This window comes from Pungitius pungitius, chromosome 9, assembly GCF_949316345.1.
Source record: "Pungitius pungitius chromosome 9, fPunPun2.1, whole genome shotgun sequence".
In the NCBI taxonomy this organism is placed as follows: Eukaryota; Metazoa; Chordata; class Actinopteri; order Perciformes; family Gasterosteidae; genus Pungitius; species Pungitius pungitius.
The window spans coordinates 12,340,776-12,362,069 of record NC_084908.1 but is presented as its reverse complement, the minus strand read 5'-3'; the positions used below and the strand labels follow the sequence as shown (position 1 = coordinate 12,362,069).

General features: G+C 44.4%; 1 protein-coding gene across 1 annotated transcript in view; it reads left to right on the top strand.

Moving 5' to 3' along the window:
• Positions 1–21,294, top strand: part of ctnna2 (catenin (cadherin-associated protein), alpha 2) — a 219,696-nt gene that overhangs the window by 28,035 nt on the left and 170,367 nt on the right. Inside the window, exons 3-6 of the mRNA XM_037471182.2 lie at positions 2,710–2,905; positions 4,261–4,427; positions 5,383–5,502; positions 6,096–6,362. Of these exons, the coding sequence (XP_037327079.1) occupies positions 2,710–2,905; positions 4,261–4,427; positions 5,383–5,502; positions 6,096–6,362 (750 nt within the window). The remainder of the gene's footprint in view (positions 1–2,709; positions 2,906–4,260; positions 4,428–5,382; positions 5,503–6,095; positions 6,363–21,294) is intronic.

Here is a 21,294-nt window from a genome sequence, read left to right as displayed (position 1 = left end):
TGCATGACCAGGTGCACTGCAAACTTCATTTCAGTATTATCTCCACCAGTGCCAAACACATTAAACTATGTTTTTATTGATGCCGCAGTGAAGTCAGATGCCTTTTATGGTCTCTTTTGTCTACTCATCTAAACATTGAAACCTCAATGAGACTTCACAAGAAACAAAGTGAACATTGCTGAAATCGTAGTAAACATCCAACCCCACGCAGGTTAAAACCTGTATTTAGTTGCTGTAACGGCACCTTTAAGCTATTCTGCAGACAAATAATGTGATTAAAGAGTGATTACCAAGGTGCAGCAAAAATCTAATTCCGTGCCCAATGTTAGGATAGGTAAACCCTAAAAAGGTTGTTCTCAGAATTACTTTGACTCTGCCTGCATTACATGCATTGCCTGGGTCGGTGTATGTATATTTGTATGCATGCTACATATGTCTGCATGCATGCAGGGTACGTATCTTTTTCTCATGTAGCAAATGTGACTGAGGTATCTTGGTATTGTCACGGTTTGGTTCTGCTTCATGTCTTATTTTGTAGTTTACATGTCTCTTGTGTCCCTGGGTAACTTCACTTCCTGCCTTGTCCTGTGATTGCCTGATTGTTTCCACCTGTGTCCAATCACCTGCACCTCCCTAGTGTATTTAAGCCCCGTGTGCCTGTTGTCCTTTGTTGCGTCATTATCTAATGTCTACCCGTCGTTGGGGCACGTTTTTCGGTTTTTGTTTTGGAATAAAGAGCACCTGTTCTAGAAACTCTGCGTTTGAGTCCTCCCTGCAACCCGCACCAGCAGCCCCTTGACAGGTATGACGTTTAGTGTCTTTGCCTCTCTCAAGAGAAGACCACGAAGAAACAATACATCCTTTTTCATTCAATACATATTTGTTGTTATCGTTTTGTACTGTTATATTGTTATATACTTTGGTATCGATAAATGATAAAAACATTTAGATCACCTGTGGATTTGTACGAGGGCACTTTGTAATTATTTAGCCAACTTATTAGCCAGTAGTTTTCTTACCATTAACATACTATAGGGGGTACAAAATGTAGCAAACTGAAGGATTATTTGCTTAATTTTTGACCAACCAACCGCTTTGCTGTATCTGGGGTTTCCTGATATACAGTAAAGATGATGACAGCGTGTCCAAACTTTTGACTGGCACTGTATGATTAAAAAAAGACAATTGATAGGCAACCATAAATGTGAATTTCCTTTCCTCTTTCCCAGGTGCATCCAATACTTCAGCATTATACATTTGCTGTAATACTTTAATACTGCAATAAAGATTAATCAGGTTTTTTTATTATAACAGACTTTGTGTAGTGTTGAGGGTACAGATCGCAACTCCCTTCTTTCACTAGTCCTTTTCCAACTTCTGTGAGCTTCATAAAATGTCCAAACTCAACAGAACCACTGTGTAGTTTGTTGCTTCTGGGCAACTGGAGAAGGGTGGCTGTGAAGAGTTCATATTAATAAAAACACTGCAAATCTTTCAGGTGACTACGAACTACATTATAATAGAAATGTACTTATCATATAATATTCCATTTCTTTGGAAGATTTCCATCTTAAACCAACACAAGGTTCTCTTAAGGATCTGCACGGAAGGAAATCTCATTTTTTTGCATCACCAGCTGCGTCTGAATCAGCCGGGACAGGTGGTCGCGTGCTGTTGGTTTACTTGCTGAACAACGTTCACAAGAACTCACGCTGCGGTCGATGAGTCTGTCTGTTTGTGTGGCGGATCTGTTAGCCGGCGTGTGAGTGCAGAAACAAAAGGCTGTGTGCAAGATGGAGGGTGAGTCTGGGTCCGAAGGTTTGTCGAACGCTGCCATGTGGAAATGTAATGATGAGTTATTGATCCCCCCCCCCCCAAACTTGGATTGAAATAAACACAGCGCTGCACTTTGTAACGAGCACTCGTTCGGTTGCGTCAGGTGACGTTGGCCAGAGGAGCCGATGATAGGGATTAAAGAAATAATAAAGTGATTAAATAATTAATTTTATTCAAAATGGTTTCAGAAGACTAGAAAGGTCTCTGGGGACAGCCCGACTATTCCTGGCTCCATCCCCGGCAGCGTCATTCAAGTTTTCATTTGAGTCAAGCAGCCCTCCAGTAACGCAGCCGAGGCGGGACATAACTTTGCTCTTAGCAGCAAAGAAGAGTGAAGAGTGTTAGATTTACTCCACTAACTACTTTTAGCAAGCTGTGTGACTTGACTGCAGTGTGTAATGAAGGATTCCGTCCGTGTGACTCCTCAGACAGACACATGTAGTCGCGTGCAGCAAATGTGACACCGGCATGGAAGCCGTGGAGATAATCCCTCGCCTTTTTATGAATTATTAACGTGGCGGCAGTGATTGCTGCTCTCCAGCTGCTCATCCTGGAGGGGAATTCGCTGTGGCCCTTTCGGTTTGCTGTTAATGGCGCTCTAATTGGAGCTCAAAAGCACTCACACGGATAGGTTTAAACAACAAAACATGTATTTTCCAATCCTCGGAAGAAATGTAAAACCAAACATCACTCCAAGAAGTCTGCGTTATTGCTGACTGAGCTTGACAAGTCTCACCCAAACGAACAGAACATTGAACACTGCAGGCTCTTTTTTTGCGTGCTTTGTGTCTTCTTCACCCTCGTCCCGTTGCTTGACGTGTAAATGTGACTCAACCCCCCCCCCCCGGCAAACGAGCTCTCCTCTCTCCCCAGGTCACCACCCTGGTGAACACCAGCAACAAAGGGCCATCGAGTAAGAAGAAGGGGCGCTCCAAGAAGGCCCACGTCCTCGCGGTGTCCGTCGAGCAGGCCACCCAGAACTTTTTGGAAAAGGGTGAGCAGATCGCCAAGGACAGCCAGGACCTCAAAGAAGAGCTCATTTTGGCTGTTGAGGATGTTCGGAAGCAAGGTGAGCTCGCTGAATGTTCTCTAATTTTTTTTCTTTTTTTTCAACTCGGCACCATTTCCTGCTAAAAATAATTGGCACTGCTGGAACCACTTTCTATGAAAAGGCCCATTCAGTGACGTTGTCTAGCATTGAAAGCCGGTCAAAGAGAGCAATCACTTTTTAAATTGTAATGTTTGGCAGTGTATTAAGTGCTCCGCGTGTCACAACAAGTCAAATGTGTTTGCACGGTTCCAGCGGTTGGGGAGTTGTGACTGGCAAGGCGAATCCATTAAATATGACAGATTAGTAGCCGTTACTTTTGGGCTTTGTGCTTTGTGCACAGAGCTTCATGACTGTAATGAGCCTAATTCCGATTCTTTTTTCACGCTAAAGTTATGCATGGCCGGCTTTGGTGCCGAATCGTAGCACCGCACCTCAATCAGGGGGCTACCGCTCTCATGGGTCAGCCTCACCGTTTCTTTCAAGGTTCCTTTATTGGTGTTCAGAGCCGGTCGACGAGCCTTTTATGTGATTCAGATGTTTGTCACATCCCAAACGATAGGATGGATCCTGCGACCTGTTTGGCGAATGAGAACCAACAGAAGGCTTTGTGGAGGGAGAATGTTCCACGTTCTTTTGGCCCGTTTGGAACCGATGTGGCACTACTTTGTGAATTCATGCTTACATTACATGTATTCATGCTCATGCACTTAGTTACACTGTGTGTTGATTATTTTGATGGCAAAGCTGAGCCCTTTGAAAAAGCAAATGAATCAAGTTCAGTAAAAATCGTTGATCCACCATCATTAGAAAAACAAGAGGATATTTATCACGTCTCTTGAGAAGTTGATCATGCTCCGAAGCCCTCCACTACAAACTACTAATGGGCTGCTGTTACGCTTTATTCTCCATTACAACAGTTTTTGTGGGAGGTTGGATATAATTACATGTTAAGGAAAATTATTTTCATATTAACTATGGAAGTGTGAGGCGAAAGATGGCCTGATGTGTGTCTCCCTTTAGCTACCACCAAAGGCGTCCCCAGATGGCATCACAGGCCTGGTTATGGTCACATTAAAAACCCTCACCTCATCAGACCTGTGTCATTGTGTCCGCGCCTTCCAAACCTCTTCGTCTTGTCGTGATTAAATTGTAGATGCTGATTTCAGACCACAGGGGTTCAGTAATCAGGCCCATTGTGCCGTCACTCTGCACTTGTGTGTGTGTGTGTGTGTGTGTGTCAAAAAGAAGTCATACGGCATTGTCTCACCTCAGCACAAGTTCACCAATATGAAACTCGCACGAGTGTGTTCACTGCTGGGCGCAGATGCTCCAGAGTAACCATGCCTCCCCCCCCCCCCCCCCCCCCCCCGCAGGAGAGACGATGCGCATCGCCTCGTCAGAGTTCGCCGATGACCCGTGTTCCTCCGTGAAGCGTGGCACCATGGTGAGGGCCGCCCGGGCCCTGCTCTCCGCTGTCACCCGCCTGCTCATCCTCGCCGACATGGCCGACGTCATGAGGCTGCTGGCCCACCTCAAAATTGTAAGTGCAACCATCGCGTTTATTTTTGAGGCGAAAATACAGCCATGCAGTTACATGTACTGGTTAGAATGACTCCTTTTGGATGGGTGGGGCCTTAACTTGAAATGACAGATTCATCCCCGAATATTCTGCCCACTGATCAGAATCAAGGGGTATGATCAGATGTGCATGCGCAGTGCAGTTAGGTACACTGGCTTGTTCAAATGTTGAAGCAGGGACGTGTTCCTGTTGTGCGCTCCACAGCAGCAAAGGACCCTTTTCTCACAGCCTCTGCACACATTAGCATATAGATGAGGCGTTGGGGACTATCCCGAGACCACACATCTGATTGTGCCGTATTAATATCGTACTATAGTGCACGTGTGTGATGAACTACAAATATCCCTCACACTCGCTGACCGGAGGGGACTTTGCAGGACTCAAGTTTCTCTCAGTCCTTCGGCTTTGAAAAGTGAAGGTGATCTAGAGTTTTTGGAAAGATTGATCTGTAATTGGCAGAATCGGAATCAAACGCAAGCCTCCGTTAAACCGCATTCACTCTTTCTCCCTCACACAAACACACACATGCGCGCACACGCACAAACTCACTCATTCACACTTCTTTTCCAAGCTTGAATCCTGAAGCCCACAGAGGAGCTTAATTCTAGCCAGTATAAGCTGTGCCATCAAAGGCCACTTAAAAGTGATCTCTCTCTCTTCTCTTTTCCCATTACATTTGGTGCATCCCTTTCATTAGGGATACAAAGAAGTTCAGAATCACTGTGTTCCCGCAAAAGGGGACCCGTTAAAAGTGCACAAATAAATGGTTATTGCCGTTTCAAACCAGATTGGAAGAGCATACTGTTCACTTGAATGTATGTTGTAACATGGTTTGTGTATATAACAGAATCCTTATGTATGCTAGTTTTCAAATGCATAACAGAGTTATCTGGAAGATCCGTCCTGTGTGTTACAGGTGGAGGAGGCCTTGGAGGGAGTAAAGAATGCGACCAATGAGCAGGACCTGGCAAACCGCTTCAAGGAGTTTGGGAAGGAGATGGTGAAGCTGAACTATGTGGCAGCTCGGAGGCAGCAGGTATTTGGAAGCTTGGGCTCTGTCTTAGAAAGAAGAAATAAGCCACTTCTGACTTGTGTGTCGCATTCAAGTGCAGGAGGGTTTCTAGGAGAAAGCTCTTACAAGTTACACTCTTTCCCTGGCGTGGCGATCTGTAGACGTTATTTGGTGGAATAAGTTGAAAGTAGATTTCATAGTGTTGTAGGGTTTTTCTATAGTATCAAAAATAAATGTAAATCAGTAAATATTCTCTTCGTTGCCTATTATAGTGTTAGAATATCTAACATAGCAATGAGTGTGACAAAAAGCATTACAAGATTTTGCCTTCAGGTGCCAAATTGTCCATCAGCTGCACACTGAGCTTAGATGGGACATTAACTTTGGTTTTGACAGAGAATTGGATAACTTCATGCATCGCTTTGCTGTATCGCGAATCACTGACTCCCATCAAGCACCAAACATATGCTTTATACGAAATGCAGAGACACTCTTTTTCATGTTACATTTATTTTTTCTATTGTCCTTAATTGTTAAATAATGCCGGAGCTTTTTATGGAAGGATCAATTACAAGTGTTTTCTAATTCTTACCCGAGAACCTTCATCACCTCCTCAGGAGCTGAAAGACCCCCAGTGTCGGGATGAGATGGCGGCCGCACGCGGCGCCCTTAAGAAAAACGCCACCATGCTGTACACGGCCTCACAGGCCTTCCTGCGCCACCCAGACGTGGCGGCCACACGGGCCAATCGGGACTACGTGTTCAAGCAGGTTCAGGAGGCCATTGGAGGCATTTCCAGTGCTGCTCAGGCCACCTCACCCACCGACGAGAAGCACGGCCACGCCGGCATTGGAGAGCTGGCCGCTGCCCTCAACGAATTTGATGTGAGCACGAAAGTATTCTGTTCTTCTTTCAAATTCTACACTGATTTATATTGTCACGCTCTGCCATATTCCTGCTTTTAGAGAACAGTAGTGATCACTAATGAAGAAAGTGAGCTGATGAGCTTACTGAGATGTTCCATTTAGTCTTGAAGCTGACAAACAAACACATGAACACCTGCTGCATGAGTAAATTATACCCCCCCCCCCCCCCCCCCCCCTGTACTTAAACATAACACAGACGGAACACATGAATTTTCTCTTTTCAACCTTTTAAGATGATTCACTGCTGCCATCTTGTGGCCATGTGTTGATAGTGAACTATCAGAGCTGTCTCTGCAGGTCAGGACACTGAAGTGGTTTTAGGCGATGAATCACGATGAGGATTCGTGCAATTTGTCATTATGAACATCCGGAATGCAATGTGCAGCCAGAAGTGTCTCGTTGAATAGAAAACCAGGTGCACTTATGCCACAGTTTCAGGATGACAGTAGTATTTTGAGCTGTGTAATTTGCGCTTCCACCTGTGTCATGATGAGACCAAAGTGGTATTTGCACACATTTGCATAGAAGTTAATGTAACACATTCAGAGCAACCTTTAATGAATGCGTCACAGTGCATAGTCGCCTCATGCTACAACAAGCTACTTCCCCCTGTTTTATATCAGGCACACTCACACAGGAGCACAGTGTTTGTCCTAGGATTAGAACTTCAGACGGGTTGCGGGGGTGGTATTAGTCAGGGAAACTGCTGCCCGGGGTTAGTAGTCACTCTGGTGCTCACTGCCAATCAAATTATTATTATTTTTTGCACACTTTTACAGCGAAGAGGGAAGTAATTTCAGGGTAGCGGTGGGGGGGGGGGGGGGGCGCACACCTGTTCTAACGGCAGGGGAAATACTGGGGAGCAGTCTTTATTATAAGAACCTTCCCCCTAAATCACAGGACTCAAACTGCACATGCATTTGTCTTCGATTAAAAGGATGAACCGTGATACTGGAATAGTTGTTCTTGTCATCGCATCTGATTGGCCCTGCTGCACTATTTGTTACAAACCCAACTTTTATTGTTAAAGACAATCTGCTTCCTTGAACATGCAGTTATGCTCCTTCATAACACTTGCTTTTACTGAGTGCCATTATTACTAAACTGCCACAGAAACGTTAGGAGGAACTCAAGCATATTTAAGATTTGTATTTATTAGGGCTGTCAAAGTTAACCCGTTTATCTGTGAGGTTATTGTGGCCCAACTTTGTTTACTTCTGGTCTGCGTTGCCCCCTGAAACGTAACCGCCGCGCGCTGCACTCAGTTAGAAAGGAGAGACCGAGACGGCAGCAGAAGATGGAGAGAGCCATTTGCAGTCGAGGTGTAACAAACAGAGGCGCAACATACAGCTGTGCCGAGGGATTCCTCGACCTGTCAAGCTACCGGGGGGGGGGGGGGAGATGATGAGTGGCAGACGGAGCAACATGTTGGTTGCTGCTAGGCTACTTTCATCTCCACATCTACGCTGCACAGCGCACAGCAGGAAGAGTCGCTAGTTCGACACGTTTTACCTGGTGGAATTCTGCCGATGATCAAATGTGTGTAGTTTTGTGTTTAAAAGATAATACAATGAAACAGTATGGCTGCAACCAACGATTATTTTTGTAATTGACTAATCTATCGACTATTTTTTCTATTAGTCGACTGATCTAACGATTATTTACCACAGTGTAGGAGACTAGAAACAAACAGGCAAGTATTCCTTTTGGCTACAACGTGTGGCCGTTTATTTCCATCTAATAACTTTGGATTTTGAACTTTAACTGTATTTGAGTAACACGTTAATACAAATGTAATCATCATAATACATTGAATAGTAATAGTAAAATGTAAGTGCAAATATGCATTTAAAAGTAAAGACCAAGTGCAAATAAAGTTTTAAAAGTAACTCAAAATAGCAAGTCTTGCAAGTGATGAGGATATTGAGGATGTTGAGGACTCTTAATGGACTCTCCCACGTTCAACTTGATCTACTTCTTCTTTTCCTTGGTGCATATAGACGCGATAGCGCCCCCAGCACGTCTTGTAGTGTATTGCAATGCTGAATGAAAAGAATCTTTTAATAATATAGGATGCGTCGACAGAAATCTGCGTTGACGATTTTTTATAATTGACATAGTCTATTACGTCGGCTAATCGTTGTAGCCCGATTAAACACTGTTTAATACTCGCTTTCTTAAGAGACAGATAAATTCTGTTATTTAATTTTACTAACAGAACCTTGACTTTCACTGATTAGTGGATACAGCTGTTTAATGTAACACACATTTTTAGATTCAATAAAACATCTTATGATTTAATTAATAAGTCCATGGGCTAAATAAGTCTCATCAGTGTAAAAACTGCATAGCCCACTGATAACTACAAATTATCGTGCCTTATATTGTTTTATGACAGAAGGGAAGGAACATACAAAATGAATAAAATACATTTTACAAAACTGTTCAATGGTTCAATGGAATGGCTGAAGTGCCTTAAGTTGTTGAGGTACTTCATCTCCCTACCGCTGTTCAGTAAATGCTCTGATTGCATTATTAATTAGAGATGGGAGAGAAGTTCCTGTCACGGTTGGTGTGGGCTGGACCGAAGAGCAGAATACTAATAGGCCAAGGAGCACTTCAACGGGGTTTATTTAATGGAAACCAGAGGCCGCTGGGCTAATTTGGGATAGAGTGGCATGGGAAAGGTTGCTGGGTGATGCTGGGATCCTGGCAGTGTGAGTGTGAGTGTGGCTCGAACGGCGCCACAGGTAAACAAGAGCAGGAAGAATTCAAGGCTCACAGGATTAGTGCGTCGATCTGCCGATGAGTGGGTGAGCACCTGGTGCATGTGTGGAAAACAGGTTGGCAAGTGACAGAGACAGGAAGTAAAGTCTACAAAATAAAACAGGAAGTGAATAGGACATTGAAGTCGTTTTGTTTGTTTTTTCTTTTCATTTGAAGTTATGTCACATGCACAGTGCTGTGATCAATGACATTTACAATATATGATACTGTGTACTTTATACTGAATACTATACCTACATATGTTCTAAACATAAGCTTATATGTAACCACAAGCCAATCTTAGGGTGAACACAGTGTATTTCTATGTGTTTTGCTTCACAAGCTGCTTTACAGTACTTGCGTTACTCCTTGTTAGAGCTTCAAATAGCAAGCCATATTTAACATAATGCTTCTGTTGCTGTGGTTACTTCTTCTCTAGTCAATTTGGGAACCTGCTTCCCTCTTTTTCTACTGGCCTGTAATCACATTGATTCAAACAGCACAGCTCTTTAGAAAAGCAAAGGGCCGGCATCATTTTATTGCACTCAGCAGATAGGCAGCAGTTAAATGAGACAAATTGCCCTTAGCTCAGCCCTCTGTGCTGGCCTGAAGCTGGTGCATGTTTAATTCCTAACTTACCACAGAGACACAGACTGTGGTCAGATTCTCTCAGAATAGTAATGACCTGATACATTCTGCTGTGAGGCATGGAACTTGCGGGGCTTTGTCCCCGTGCACGACTGATTATGTTAAGTGTTTTCAGCACACGCAGTTGTTGTTTTGTTTGCCGACCAAACGCGCGTAAACGTAAAAGTCCACGTGACGCATATAATTTTGGATTTATTTGCCATTGTAGTGTAATGATACAATGGGAGGGAACAGCTGTACGCTATTCTCCGGATGTCTGACCCTCTCTCTTTCTCCTTTCTTTTGTCTTCCCATCAGCTAAAACCCAAAAGGCTCTCACGCGCACATTTGCTTTGTTCTCAGTAATAGAGTTCAGACTGGGATGATTGGGTTTATCAGTTTTTTGGTGTGCTGCTCCCTGTCCTAAGTCAGCTTTGATCTGTTACTCAGTCTATGACTCCTCTGCACTGGCTGCAGACACAGATAGCAGACCCGAGTACGTCTCAGAAACAGACGGATAGATCTATCCAGAAAAAGAGGCTTTTCATTTGTTTTTGATTTACTTTATTTTTACGATGGTGCTGATTTTATTAATGGGCATTAGCGAAATGGGTGAGTTGTTATTGTTGCCAAACATGTGTGAAAATGTTGACTCCTTCCCTGTCTATTCTGTCTCCTACAGCATCTCTCATTCAGACATTACAAGGCATTTAGTGACAGGATTATGCAGGTGTGGGACCAGGAGATCACAGTTGTAAATACCCGCCTTATACAAATACTAATCTTCATCACACTGTAAATGTAAAGTATTCAGTACCTTTCAGTCCCTGTATTGCAATGCCAAGAAAGTGCAATCGTCTGTAAAAAAAGACAGCACACAACTCAGTGAGAATAAAGATACCAGCCATCCGAATGGCAGTCCACCTTTAACAGGGAAAACACCCCAAGGACTTCACTCTCTTTGAAGGAAGCGCGGGGCTCATATGCGGCTAAAAGGGAAATGGCACGGATGTTGAGCACATTGCCTCAACTGATGCTGAACATATCTAGTCTGTGACAGAGAAGGTCAGTCGAAACTTTTAAATGCAGGGCACAAATGCGCGGCTGAAAGGGCAGCTTATGAATAAGACAAGAAAAAGGGTATGACCTCATCTGTCCTTTTTTTGTGTTTTGTCTTCACTGGAACCAGGAATTAGAATTAGTTTGGAATAATTGAACTTTGGACACTGACGTACAAGATCCATTAAGAGAGAAAAGTGGAGGTCAGCACCAGTTCAGAGTCACTCATTTGTAACTGGCCTGATTCCGTTTGGGGTTTTATTATTGCTGTCACGGCTGCGCGGCACACAAATTAAGGATGGCCACCTTTTTAAATTCGCTATGCAGGAAAAGCCCTGTCATGTTGGAATAAAAGTCTTCATTTGCGGATCTGAGCTCAGTGGGAGGACAGATGGAGTCAGGGCCCTGCGGGTATGTGGGTAAAGACACACACACACACACACGCATGTTTTTAGGTCAAAGCACACATATACAGTGAAGCAATTCTTTAGAATTGATAGAACACTAAAATATGCTAAAGCGGTGGAAATGTAAATTAATTATATCAGTTCTAAAGTCATCCGCCAGTTGTTTTTACCTCCATGTAGGAAGAGTTGTCACTTGTGTGAGCATTTATTTCCAGGCAGAAAACAGACATGTCACTGCTGTGCACATTTTAATATGCAAAAAGGCCCTCTTTGTCTGCCTGCCGTTTTCCCTCTTTGAGGATCCTTATCTTTGTACAGTCAAAAGAAGCACCTGTTGACTCTGTTGGTCTCTCCTAATCTCAAACTCCTCTTTGAAGTGTCACGCATAAAGGTATCAGCTTGCGAGCACCAGCAAAGTAAGTACTTTTTGTAAATCCTTTTCATGAAGAAATAAAAGATGCACTGGGGTGATGTAAGTGAGCGAGGAAAACCCAGGGTATGCAGAGGTAAGGAGGCTTTTCCTTTAATTGCTCTGCTGCAGATGCCTTCGTTGGGATGAGCAGGGAAGGAGATGGAGGCGCTTTAACTATTATGTATGTAAAAAGATGAGGTGGATGAACGTCTCAACTGAAGTCGCCCTCCATCCCCGTGTGTCGATCTCTCCACACCGCCCGGTCAATGGAGCACACTTTGAGGCCGTGTCTGGGTGAGGGCGCCTCACTCGTCTGCTCCTGGCAACCGCCCCCCTGCGGCCGCTACAATAGAGTCTTAGACTTTGTACCTATTTTTCTAGCTGTACACCTGTTGAGTGCCACTAAAAGGCCATAGAAATGCCATCAAAATGACTCTGTTGTTCTCTGACGTTATCACGATCACCCTGTCCTCCGAGCTCTTTCTTCTCTCAAGCAGCAAATTGAGTGTGCAATTTCCTCAGCAGAGCCGATCTATTTTGTCCCCCCCCCCCCCCCCCAGCACTTTGTCCTTCTCTGGTTGGATCAATGCAAACAGGTGGCACAAAGGTGCAGCTTTTAAAGTATTCAGACCTGAAACAGCATGTTCATACAATGCCCAGCAGATGGCAGCGTTTGATTACTTCCAACAATCGTCCGTCCCGCTCTCTAATCCCCACCCTCTGTTTTTTTTCTTTCCATTTTTATCCTTTTTTTCCCAACAAGTCCTTGGATACAGAGACTTTCAGTTTCACTCATTGTCTGCTCAGAGCCTGCATCACCTCGTGTGGTTCCGTGTCACTAATGAGACGGAAGCCAACCAACCCGCTTTCAGTGGCCTGATCAACGAATATCCTTGAACTGACGTTCGCTCACTATTTGAGTTCACCAGATACAAGCCTCACCAATTACACCCCTCGTAACGAATGCATAGGAAAGTGATGCCTCTCTCCCTCCTCAACGTGCACGCTGACGCGGCGGCCCCAGCCTCCTCGTCGTGTCGCGGTGCCGACGGTGCTTCTTACAGCTATGCGACGCAAGCTCACAGGGAGTGGATATCTATGTACTGTAAGCACAGGCGCACAGAAAAAAAACACATTTCATTCACACCGGGTGTAGACACGCACACGCGAGCCGAGCGTCGAGCCTGCGGCGGAGATCCAAGTCGCACCGGATCACTTTAACCACGGTTTATTTGTTTCCATCTGCTTGTCCTCCAACTCTTTCTGCTTTTTCACGGGGTTATTTACACTGCACTTTTTTTCCCCCGCGCCCCCTCACGCCTTATGCTCCATCCTTTGCTCCGTTTCCCTCTTATCTCCGCCTGATGTGTCTCGAACCAACAGAGGAACGCTCGCATGTGCACTCTGAGCCCATTTGTTAGCAGAATTGTGTTTTCATGCAAAACTCTGCTCCAAGTATTGCGGGGCCTGTAGTCATGCTGCACAAGCATATGCTGGTCCTCTCTCTGCATACATTATAGGCTCACTATAACCGGATTTACGTGCTAGCTCAGGGAAAGTGTGCATGACAGCGAGTCCTTTGAATCTCACTGTGGAAGCGCATTCCTTCAAAGTGTAAGTCGCTTTGTAAATGCAGCATGCGTCAGTCTGTGCAGTGAATGCCTATAGACCACGTTTGTGTTTACGGAATGACGCACAATGAGACACCCCTTGATCATGCGGCTGAGATGGGAACATCTTGGAGAATACCTGTATGTGAAGGTAGCGCTCTGCTTTCCACATGCGCAACAGACGGCTGCCCCGCAATGACCTTTCTGCGCGCTCCTTTTGTTACGAGACGCCGCCGTGGCAACCTCAGAGAAGCTGGTGGCTGGAGAGCAGCCCTGCTCTAATGTATGTAGATGTATTCCTAACTGAGGGATTGCTTTCTTGGTAATTGCTATATCAATCTGTGCAGTCCTATCCTTGCCGTCTCATTTCAGACTAGTCTCTTCTCTCCTGCTTTCGTCCTCCTCTCTTGCGTACATACGCATGCTCAAACACGCACACACACGCACGCACGCACTCTCATTGGTCGTGCTGTTTTCTCCCACCGCATTGTTTCTCCCGCCCTGATAGTCCTCCCTCTCCCTCCTTAACTCACATTGATTTGTTTCTTCAACACGTGGGTGTTCAACACATTCCACAGGGGAGAGAAGGCGAGGGAGGAAAGAGTAGATCCTGATGATTGTTCCTGCTGATAATTGCAGGGGAAGGTCAGACGCAGGCACGCACCGATGCACACTCATTTACATATGCGCCCCGGATCCCGCGCATTAATAACGGCATCGAACGCGACGTGCCAAGTGGCTGCGTTATTGACAAGAACCCCGTGGAGTTCAATAAAGCTCCACACCTTCCGCTAGTTTCACCTTGGCCGGGCCATGTGTCAGCCCAGATGTACGCCCCTACTTAACAGCATCCTCTGCCTGCCAATTGAAACGCGGCCTCATTCTCCTCGGATAGACGCACCTGTCAGGAGAAATATGAGACGGGGAACCGGGTCGTAAGTAATGGGAAGGGACAAAGGGGAGATGGAGAAGTAATGTTTGCTTTCTGCTGGATAGTAATTAGCCACTGTGTGCCTTTGCTTGATGGCAATAAGGCGTCGGAGGGAGGCAGGACAGTGGGATGGGGACAGGCTTCACAGATCCATATAGTTCCAGTTCGGCTCAACGTGGCCAGCTCCTCCACTTCAGTTCTTTCACCAAGCTTCCTGGGATTACTCAGACCTTGTCGTTTATCTCCAGTTAAACTTTGTCAGTTGGCATTTACATTTACTCAATGATGCACACGGCACAGTGAAGTACTTCTAGGACACTTATCTCAGTACATCAGATGGCTCGTCATAACAATACATAATAAAGTATCCCCAGACTTTCCAGGACTCTGTTAGCATATCATAGGCAACACTCACACTGTTCTTCTTGGCTCACATTCTTGGCTAGAATGACCGAAACGATTAACAGTGAGTAGAGAGATTATTCAACCCCCCCCTCCATCATACATATTTAGACAGCTACTAATGGAATGGTAACAACAGCCAACATGAATTGTCTCACTGCATCTCCCCTCTGACCTCTCTCCGCATTAAACTCACGAGTGTGGATTTCTGTATGAGGTGCAGCAAATTGCTTGTAACTTATCTTGCGTACTAGTCAAGGTCCTCAGTGTACGAGCCCCACACCTGCCCGCATGCCCACTCGGCCCGGTTAGAGCGCGGAGACGCGGTGGCATGCTGGTGGTTGCTGGTTGTTCACGGCTGTGTGTATTGTAACATGTGACAATGGGAGCAGTGGGTTTTAGAGATAGTTCTCCTCTGGTGTGATAATGTGATTCTTTTTCTAATCAGCCTGTCCTTGCCAAGCACCGTGTCTAATCGCTGTGTCAAATTGCTTTTTCATCCCACACAATGTCTTTCACTGTCTCTCAAAAACAATATGGGTTTGGGCACGAAAGCACACAAGCACAGAGTCCTGTCGTTGAGGCAAGGTGTTTATCCTGCAGGGAACTCCTGGTAGACAAAACCTAACCAAAAGATTATGAATGCGCTGCTTGTCTGATTTTGAGTCTCCATGTTGCTAAGCTAAGCTCCCTACCCCAGAGTCGGAGCGTATAGAAATGCAAAGCAGTTTGCTTTTATTTCGGCACTCTTCTACTCACATTCAGTGGTGTAAACATTTTAGAAAACCCCAGTATAAGCCTGATTTAAATCTTTTTTTTTTTCATCCTCGCTGCCATTTCTTCTGCAATTTGACATGTATATGTGCATTTGGACAGTGGAACTGTGAAGCATTCATGTAGCAAGCTTTTTAATTACACTAAGTGCTATCGAGGAAGCATTAGTTGCAAAAGGCCCTTTCCTTTTAATAAACCTGAGGTGCAGAGGGAGTGTGCAATCTGTTACGAGACGGGGTAACGTCCTCAACCGCCTGGATTGGAGATTGCCGAGGGGAATCACACATTCGCGGTATTTGATTCACAGTACTTGAGGTGGCAGCAACACATCAATTCAGCGCTGGCTGAATTGAGTCAACTGCTTGCATTCTGTAGATAAGTCATTGGAATACTAGAGGAGTGCTCATTCTCTCCTAAGCGCTACAAAGGTGGTCGTGGTATCGGGTGGCAGATCAGGAAGTATTTCAATTAGTAGGTATTTATCTAGTTATTTTGTGCCAGTTGTTGACTGTTTTGAAGACATGTTTGATGAACAAAAAGAGAGATTTGTGTATATATTTATATCTGTGTGTATGTATAATATATATATGTTATACACACACACAAAAACACACAGACTTCTTTTCCAAACACTTATCTTTACTGGAGCTGAAGTAGCCAAAGGAAGTCCTGCTTTTGAATTAATAACAAGCCACCAATTAGTGCTCGTATCCTTTAGTACTTCAGTAACATCTTTGATGCAATGGGCTTGATTTTTCTTCTTTTTCACCCAAACTTTGCCGTGCAGTCATACAAAATACTCTGCTAAGAAAAGCAACCAACAAGTAAAAACCAAGTAGGCAAAACTGCATGTTTGAATAGTGCAGCACTTAGAAACTCTGTAATTTCCCCCTGTGGCTTCCTGAACGGAAGAGATGCCCCATATCTCTGATCTATGTTTGGAAGAGGCACTAATGCACCAGTGAAGTTGCTTAGATGAGTGTAGCTTTGTTGACAGGCCAATTTAGCTGTCATTTTGAGATAATGTAGTAAGTAAGTACACCCGCATAGAAGGGTGACCCAGAGCCTGCGTGAAGCAAGTTCCTCTCCTCCGGTTCTTTCTTTCTCTTTAAAACTCCCACGGAAAAATGAAAAGGAAATGTTTGAGTGAAACTTAACTCCATGCTATCTGAATGTGTGAGGGGTTATAATACCATGCTTTAAACGGTTTGCATCCTCAGGCAGAAGGACAAGGAGGTGCACCCAGTGCCAAGGCGTTTTCAATGAACTGCCGTTTGGGTTATTTAAAGGTTTAACACATGAGGTATTTTCTTTTTAACTTAAAAGTCATGAAGAAAATACGCCATTACTGACAGCCAAGCATAGTGTTTCTTTTGTTGTTAATTCTCTCCTCTCATCAGCATATCTGTCATTGGCGAGACTTCCTTTTTGCATCAATAGAATTGACTGCTCTCTCTCCTGCTCTTGCTTTGCCAGCATTATGTCTTCATCTTGTTAGTTCCACATCCTTTGCCTTTATCCCTTCTCCGTTCTTTTCAATCTCATACAGTAATGGGGCCTTCTACAGCATCAGCAGTGTGCGCACCGACATTGTGTGCAGTTGTTCTCTCACATTCAGCCCTTAATGGCATCCATTGGCAATTACGTTCAGGATGAAGGTTGAAAGCTTCTTGTATCTGTCAAAATGAGAAACTTTTCCAAAAATGATTCTCCCTTCCACTGGCTGCCCAGCGGGATATTCACTGGTGAAGCCGCCTCATACATCCCTTCGTATTGATCCAGCCGTGTGAAACCCAAACAAATGGCTGAATATCAAATGTCAAAGACCCTGGTGCTCTCTGCCTGTGTGAAAGCAGTCTGATCTGAAGGGTTTCATGCTCTGCAAATAATAATGTGAAAGATGTAAAGGGTATGATTTGCAAAGTCCCCCAGTCTAGCCATGTTCCTTTGTGCTGTCTTTGCATCAACCATTAATTCTATTAAATGCAACCTTATTGGGATGAGACACCCTGAAACGGCCATGTTTTATGCTGTGCTGCTGCCTCACTGTCTACTTTTTTTAACATTGTTTTTCACTGTGCATTTTATTTGTGAAGGAAGCACACCGCTTTCCTAAAAAAAAACTAACAATCTTATCAGCATCCATGAAAACCAACCAGCTAATTAGAAAGTCTTCACTTGAGGGCAGATACTAAATACACCCAGTGGATTCTTTTAAAATACACAAATAAGGGTTATGCCTACAACCATTATTACTTGCTAAAACACAACGCGTGTATCCCGGAGGCCTCCAGACCTTTACACACTTGAGGCACGATGGATAAAAGCCAAGCGGAAAATGCAAAATTCTAGGGTGTTTATAGTTTGCTTAATAACTTTACAGACCAGCAGCGATGCAAGTTGGCTTTTTCACCCTGTGATAAGTAGTCCAGTAGTTTGACAAAAAACAATTCAGTCAAACATATTGAAGTGCAACATACAGTAGGTTAAAACGTCTTAAAGGCATGTGAAAAACTAAATAAATCATGTCTGACAAACTTACCTTATCTTGACTTAAATACAGAGCAACTAAAGCTACGGTATAAGTTAAATAGAATGGCCCTTACAGTTTTAATCTAATTGTATTAATGCTGCCTATAGGTGAGCATAAGATTATGCTCACCATCACAAACACAAAAAACAAATTCTCAAACTCTTTCAACAAGTACAAAAACATGTTGTTCCTTTCTAGACGGCCTGTGTGACTCCTCACAGTTCAAGACCTCACAGTTGCTCTGGCTACAGGTCGTTTGGCGTGTCCCATAATAAACACAACAAAGTCAGACATTCAGGTCAGCCTGCAGGCTAAACCCACAGAGGGTGTGCAGCGCACAATACAGGTGTATATACTGGTAGAGACACAGAGTGATCAAACTTTTATCAAAGTTACATTCATGTTGGACTCGTGTACAAACGGCCCGAGGTTTGTATTTTTTTGGCTCAATAAATGAATGGTGCTCTCCATCTACAGCGACACTAACGAGAAATGTACAGTAGCAGTGACATTTTGACTTTCACAAACAATACAAAACAAGGATAGAATCTTTTCCATTTCCTCCACGTAGACACCAAACATCCTCCTCGAATGTATTATTTTATTCATAGGAAGAATGTGGCTTTGGGGGCGTACCAGAAGCAAATGTATGGAGTGCTCATTTGGAGAGAGCAACTGATCCAGGCCAAAGGGAAAAGTGAAGGGGGCGGCTCGTCTGGAGCAACGGAGACTGTGGCTGGCAGAATCATTTCTATTGAAGGGGTGTCGGTATGTGGGGCTCGGGGTTATCATTATAGCAGACAGAATACGCAGCAAATGAAATGAGAACTGTATTCATATTCAAATTGAGACAAGTCCCTGTGTGCCTGCACGCTTTTCAATTATGGAGGTTCTATATATTTATGTCTGCTCCAAAGGCAACTGGACAGGGCTGTCAATGCTTTTTGTAAGGCTGAGCACCACACGTCTCTAGTGTGTTATTGACCAGACAGTCTGAGGCCCGTATTCGTGTTGTTTGGGCGGCATGGAGAATACATACATTGAAAATGTATGAGATACAAACACACATAGCTCAGGGATGCACCAGCAGCTATATGGTCCACTGCGTACGGTTTCTCAAACCTTTTCTTCTCACTATTCCATCCAACCATTTTATTCCTCTCACCGCATGAGCAGTAAAAGGAGAAACATTTTAACCAATGCATTAGCAGGAGAATGACGAAAAGGTCATGCGACCAAGAGAAGAATGGAAATTGATAAAAAATATAAATCAAATCTTTCAGAAGAATGACGCAGCCGTGGAAATTATATGAACAAACAATTACTGGAGTCGCTCTCGTGAAGCAATCAACGTCTGATGCATTTCTGACCTAAAGTACAACATACGACATTACATTAAATTTAAAAGCTTTTTTGCTTGCCATATGCCTTGCACCACAATAGGAAATAAACCTCTGGCTATGTAATCAGAAGTTGCCTGATGTGTGTAACTTTTCCGCTGGTCAGTGTGGACATTCAGACACATATCAGGATTGTGCGGGGTCTTAATCTTCATGGCGTTAGTCTGAGTCACTTCTAGAGAGCGATTGAGAGGGTGTACTCAAGCTTCTGCTCGGTAATTAGTAAAGCCATTTTCTTTTCAGACCCTTTTCCCCTAAGCTGCCCCAGTAGAGCAAAAAGAAAAGAGTGAATTTAAATGTTCATTGAGTCTTTATAACGCATGATTTCTATTTGCCTTTACAACTTTTTAAACCTGCAGTAAACAGCGGTTAATAAATGATCCATGATAACAATAATTATCCTCCCAAAGCTCTGATAGTATATAATTCAATTGTGTCGCTCCCTTTTTTTAAATTATTTTGGAGCTCAACATGTTGCCATCAGTGTGGAAAAGGGGCAGGCAGCCAGTTTGAGACTCCCTGACATATTCCGTTACCTTTGCTATTACTCTCCATGGTCCAAACAGCTTCACTGGGTCTTGTGGCGACTGCCAAGAAAATACTGCCCTGTCATCCGCCATGCCTCCACTCCTTCGTGGGCATCACCAGAACGCAACAACTCAGTCTTCAACATCTGTATGTGTCATGAGCGGAGCTGTGCAGCTGGCCGGGGGGGAAGGCGGGGAAGTGGGGTTTGATGCCCCCCCTCTGCGAGATCATGCTATCCCCTCAAATGGTCCTCTCATTATGGTGGAGACAGTCGGAGCCTAGAGTCAATACCAGCGCGGAGAAAGTTCCCCGGCCACTTTATTAGGTACACCTGTCCAACTGCTCGTTAACACTTAATTTCTAAGCAGCCAATCACATGGCGGCAACTCAGTGCATTTAGGCATGTAGACATTGTCAAGACAATCTCCTGCAGTTCAAACCGAGCATCAGTATGGGGAAGAAAGGTGATTTGAGTGACTTTGAACGTGGCATGATTGTTGGTGCCAGAAGGGCTGGTCTGAGTATTTCAGAAACTGCTAATCTACTGGGATTTTCACGCACAACCATCTCTAGGGTTTACAGAGAATGGTCCGAAAAAGAAAAAACATCCAGTGAGCGGCAGTTCTGTGGGCGGAAATGCCTTGTTGATGCCAGAGGTCAGAGGAGAATGGCCAGACTGGTTCGAGCTGATAGAAGGGCAACAGTGACTCAAATAACCACCCGTTACAACCAAGGTGGGCATAAGAGCATCTCTGAACGCACAGTACGTCGAACTTTGAGGCAGATGGGCTACAGCAGCAGAAGACCACACCGGGTGCCACTCCTTTCAGCTAAGAACAGGAAACTGAGGCTACAATTTGCACAAGCTCATCGAAATTGGACAATAGAAGATTGGAAAAACGTTGCCTGGTCTGAGTCTCGATTTCTGCTGCGACATTCGGATGGTAGGGTCAGAATTTGGCGTCTACAACATGAAAGCATGGATCCATCCTGCCTTGTATCAACGGTTCAGGCTGGTGGTGGTGGTGTCATGGTGTGGGGAATATTTTCTTGGCACTCTTTGGGCCCCTTGGTACCAATTGAGCATCGTTGCAACGCCACAGCCTACCTGAGTATTGTTGCTGACCATGTCCATCCCTTTATGACCACAATGTACCCAACTTCTGATGGCTACTTTCAGCAGGATAATGCGCCATGTCATAAAGCTGGAATCATCTCAGACTGGTTTCTTGAACATGACAATGAGTTCGCTGTACTCAAATGGCCTCCACAATCACCAGATCTCAATCCAATAGAGCATCTTTGGGATGTGGTGGAACGGGAGATTCGCATCATGGATGTGCAGCCGACAAATCTGCGGCAACTGTGTGATGCCATCATGTCAATATGGACCAAACTCCCTGAGGAATGCTTCCAGCACCTTGTTGAATCTATGCCACGA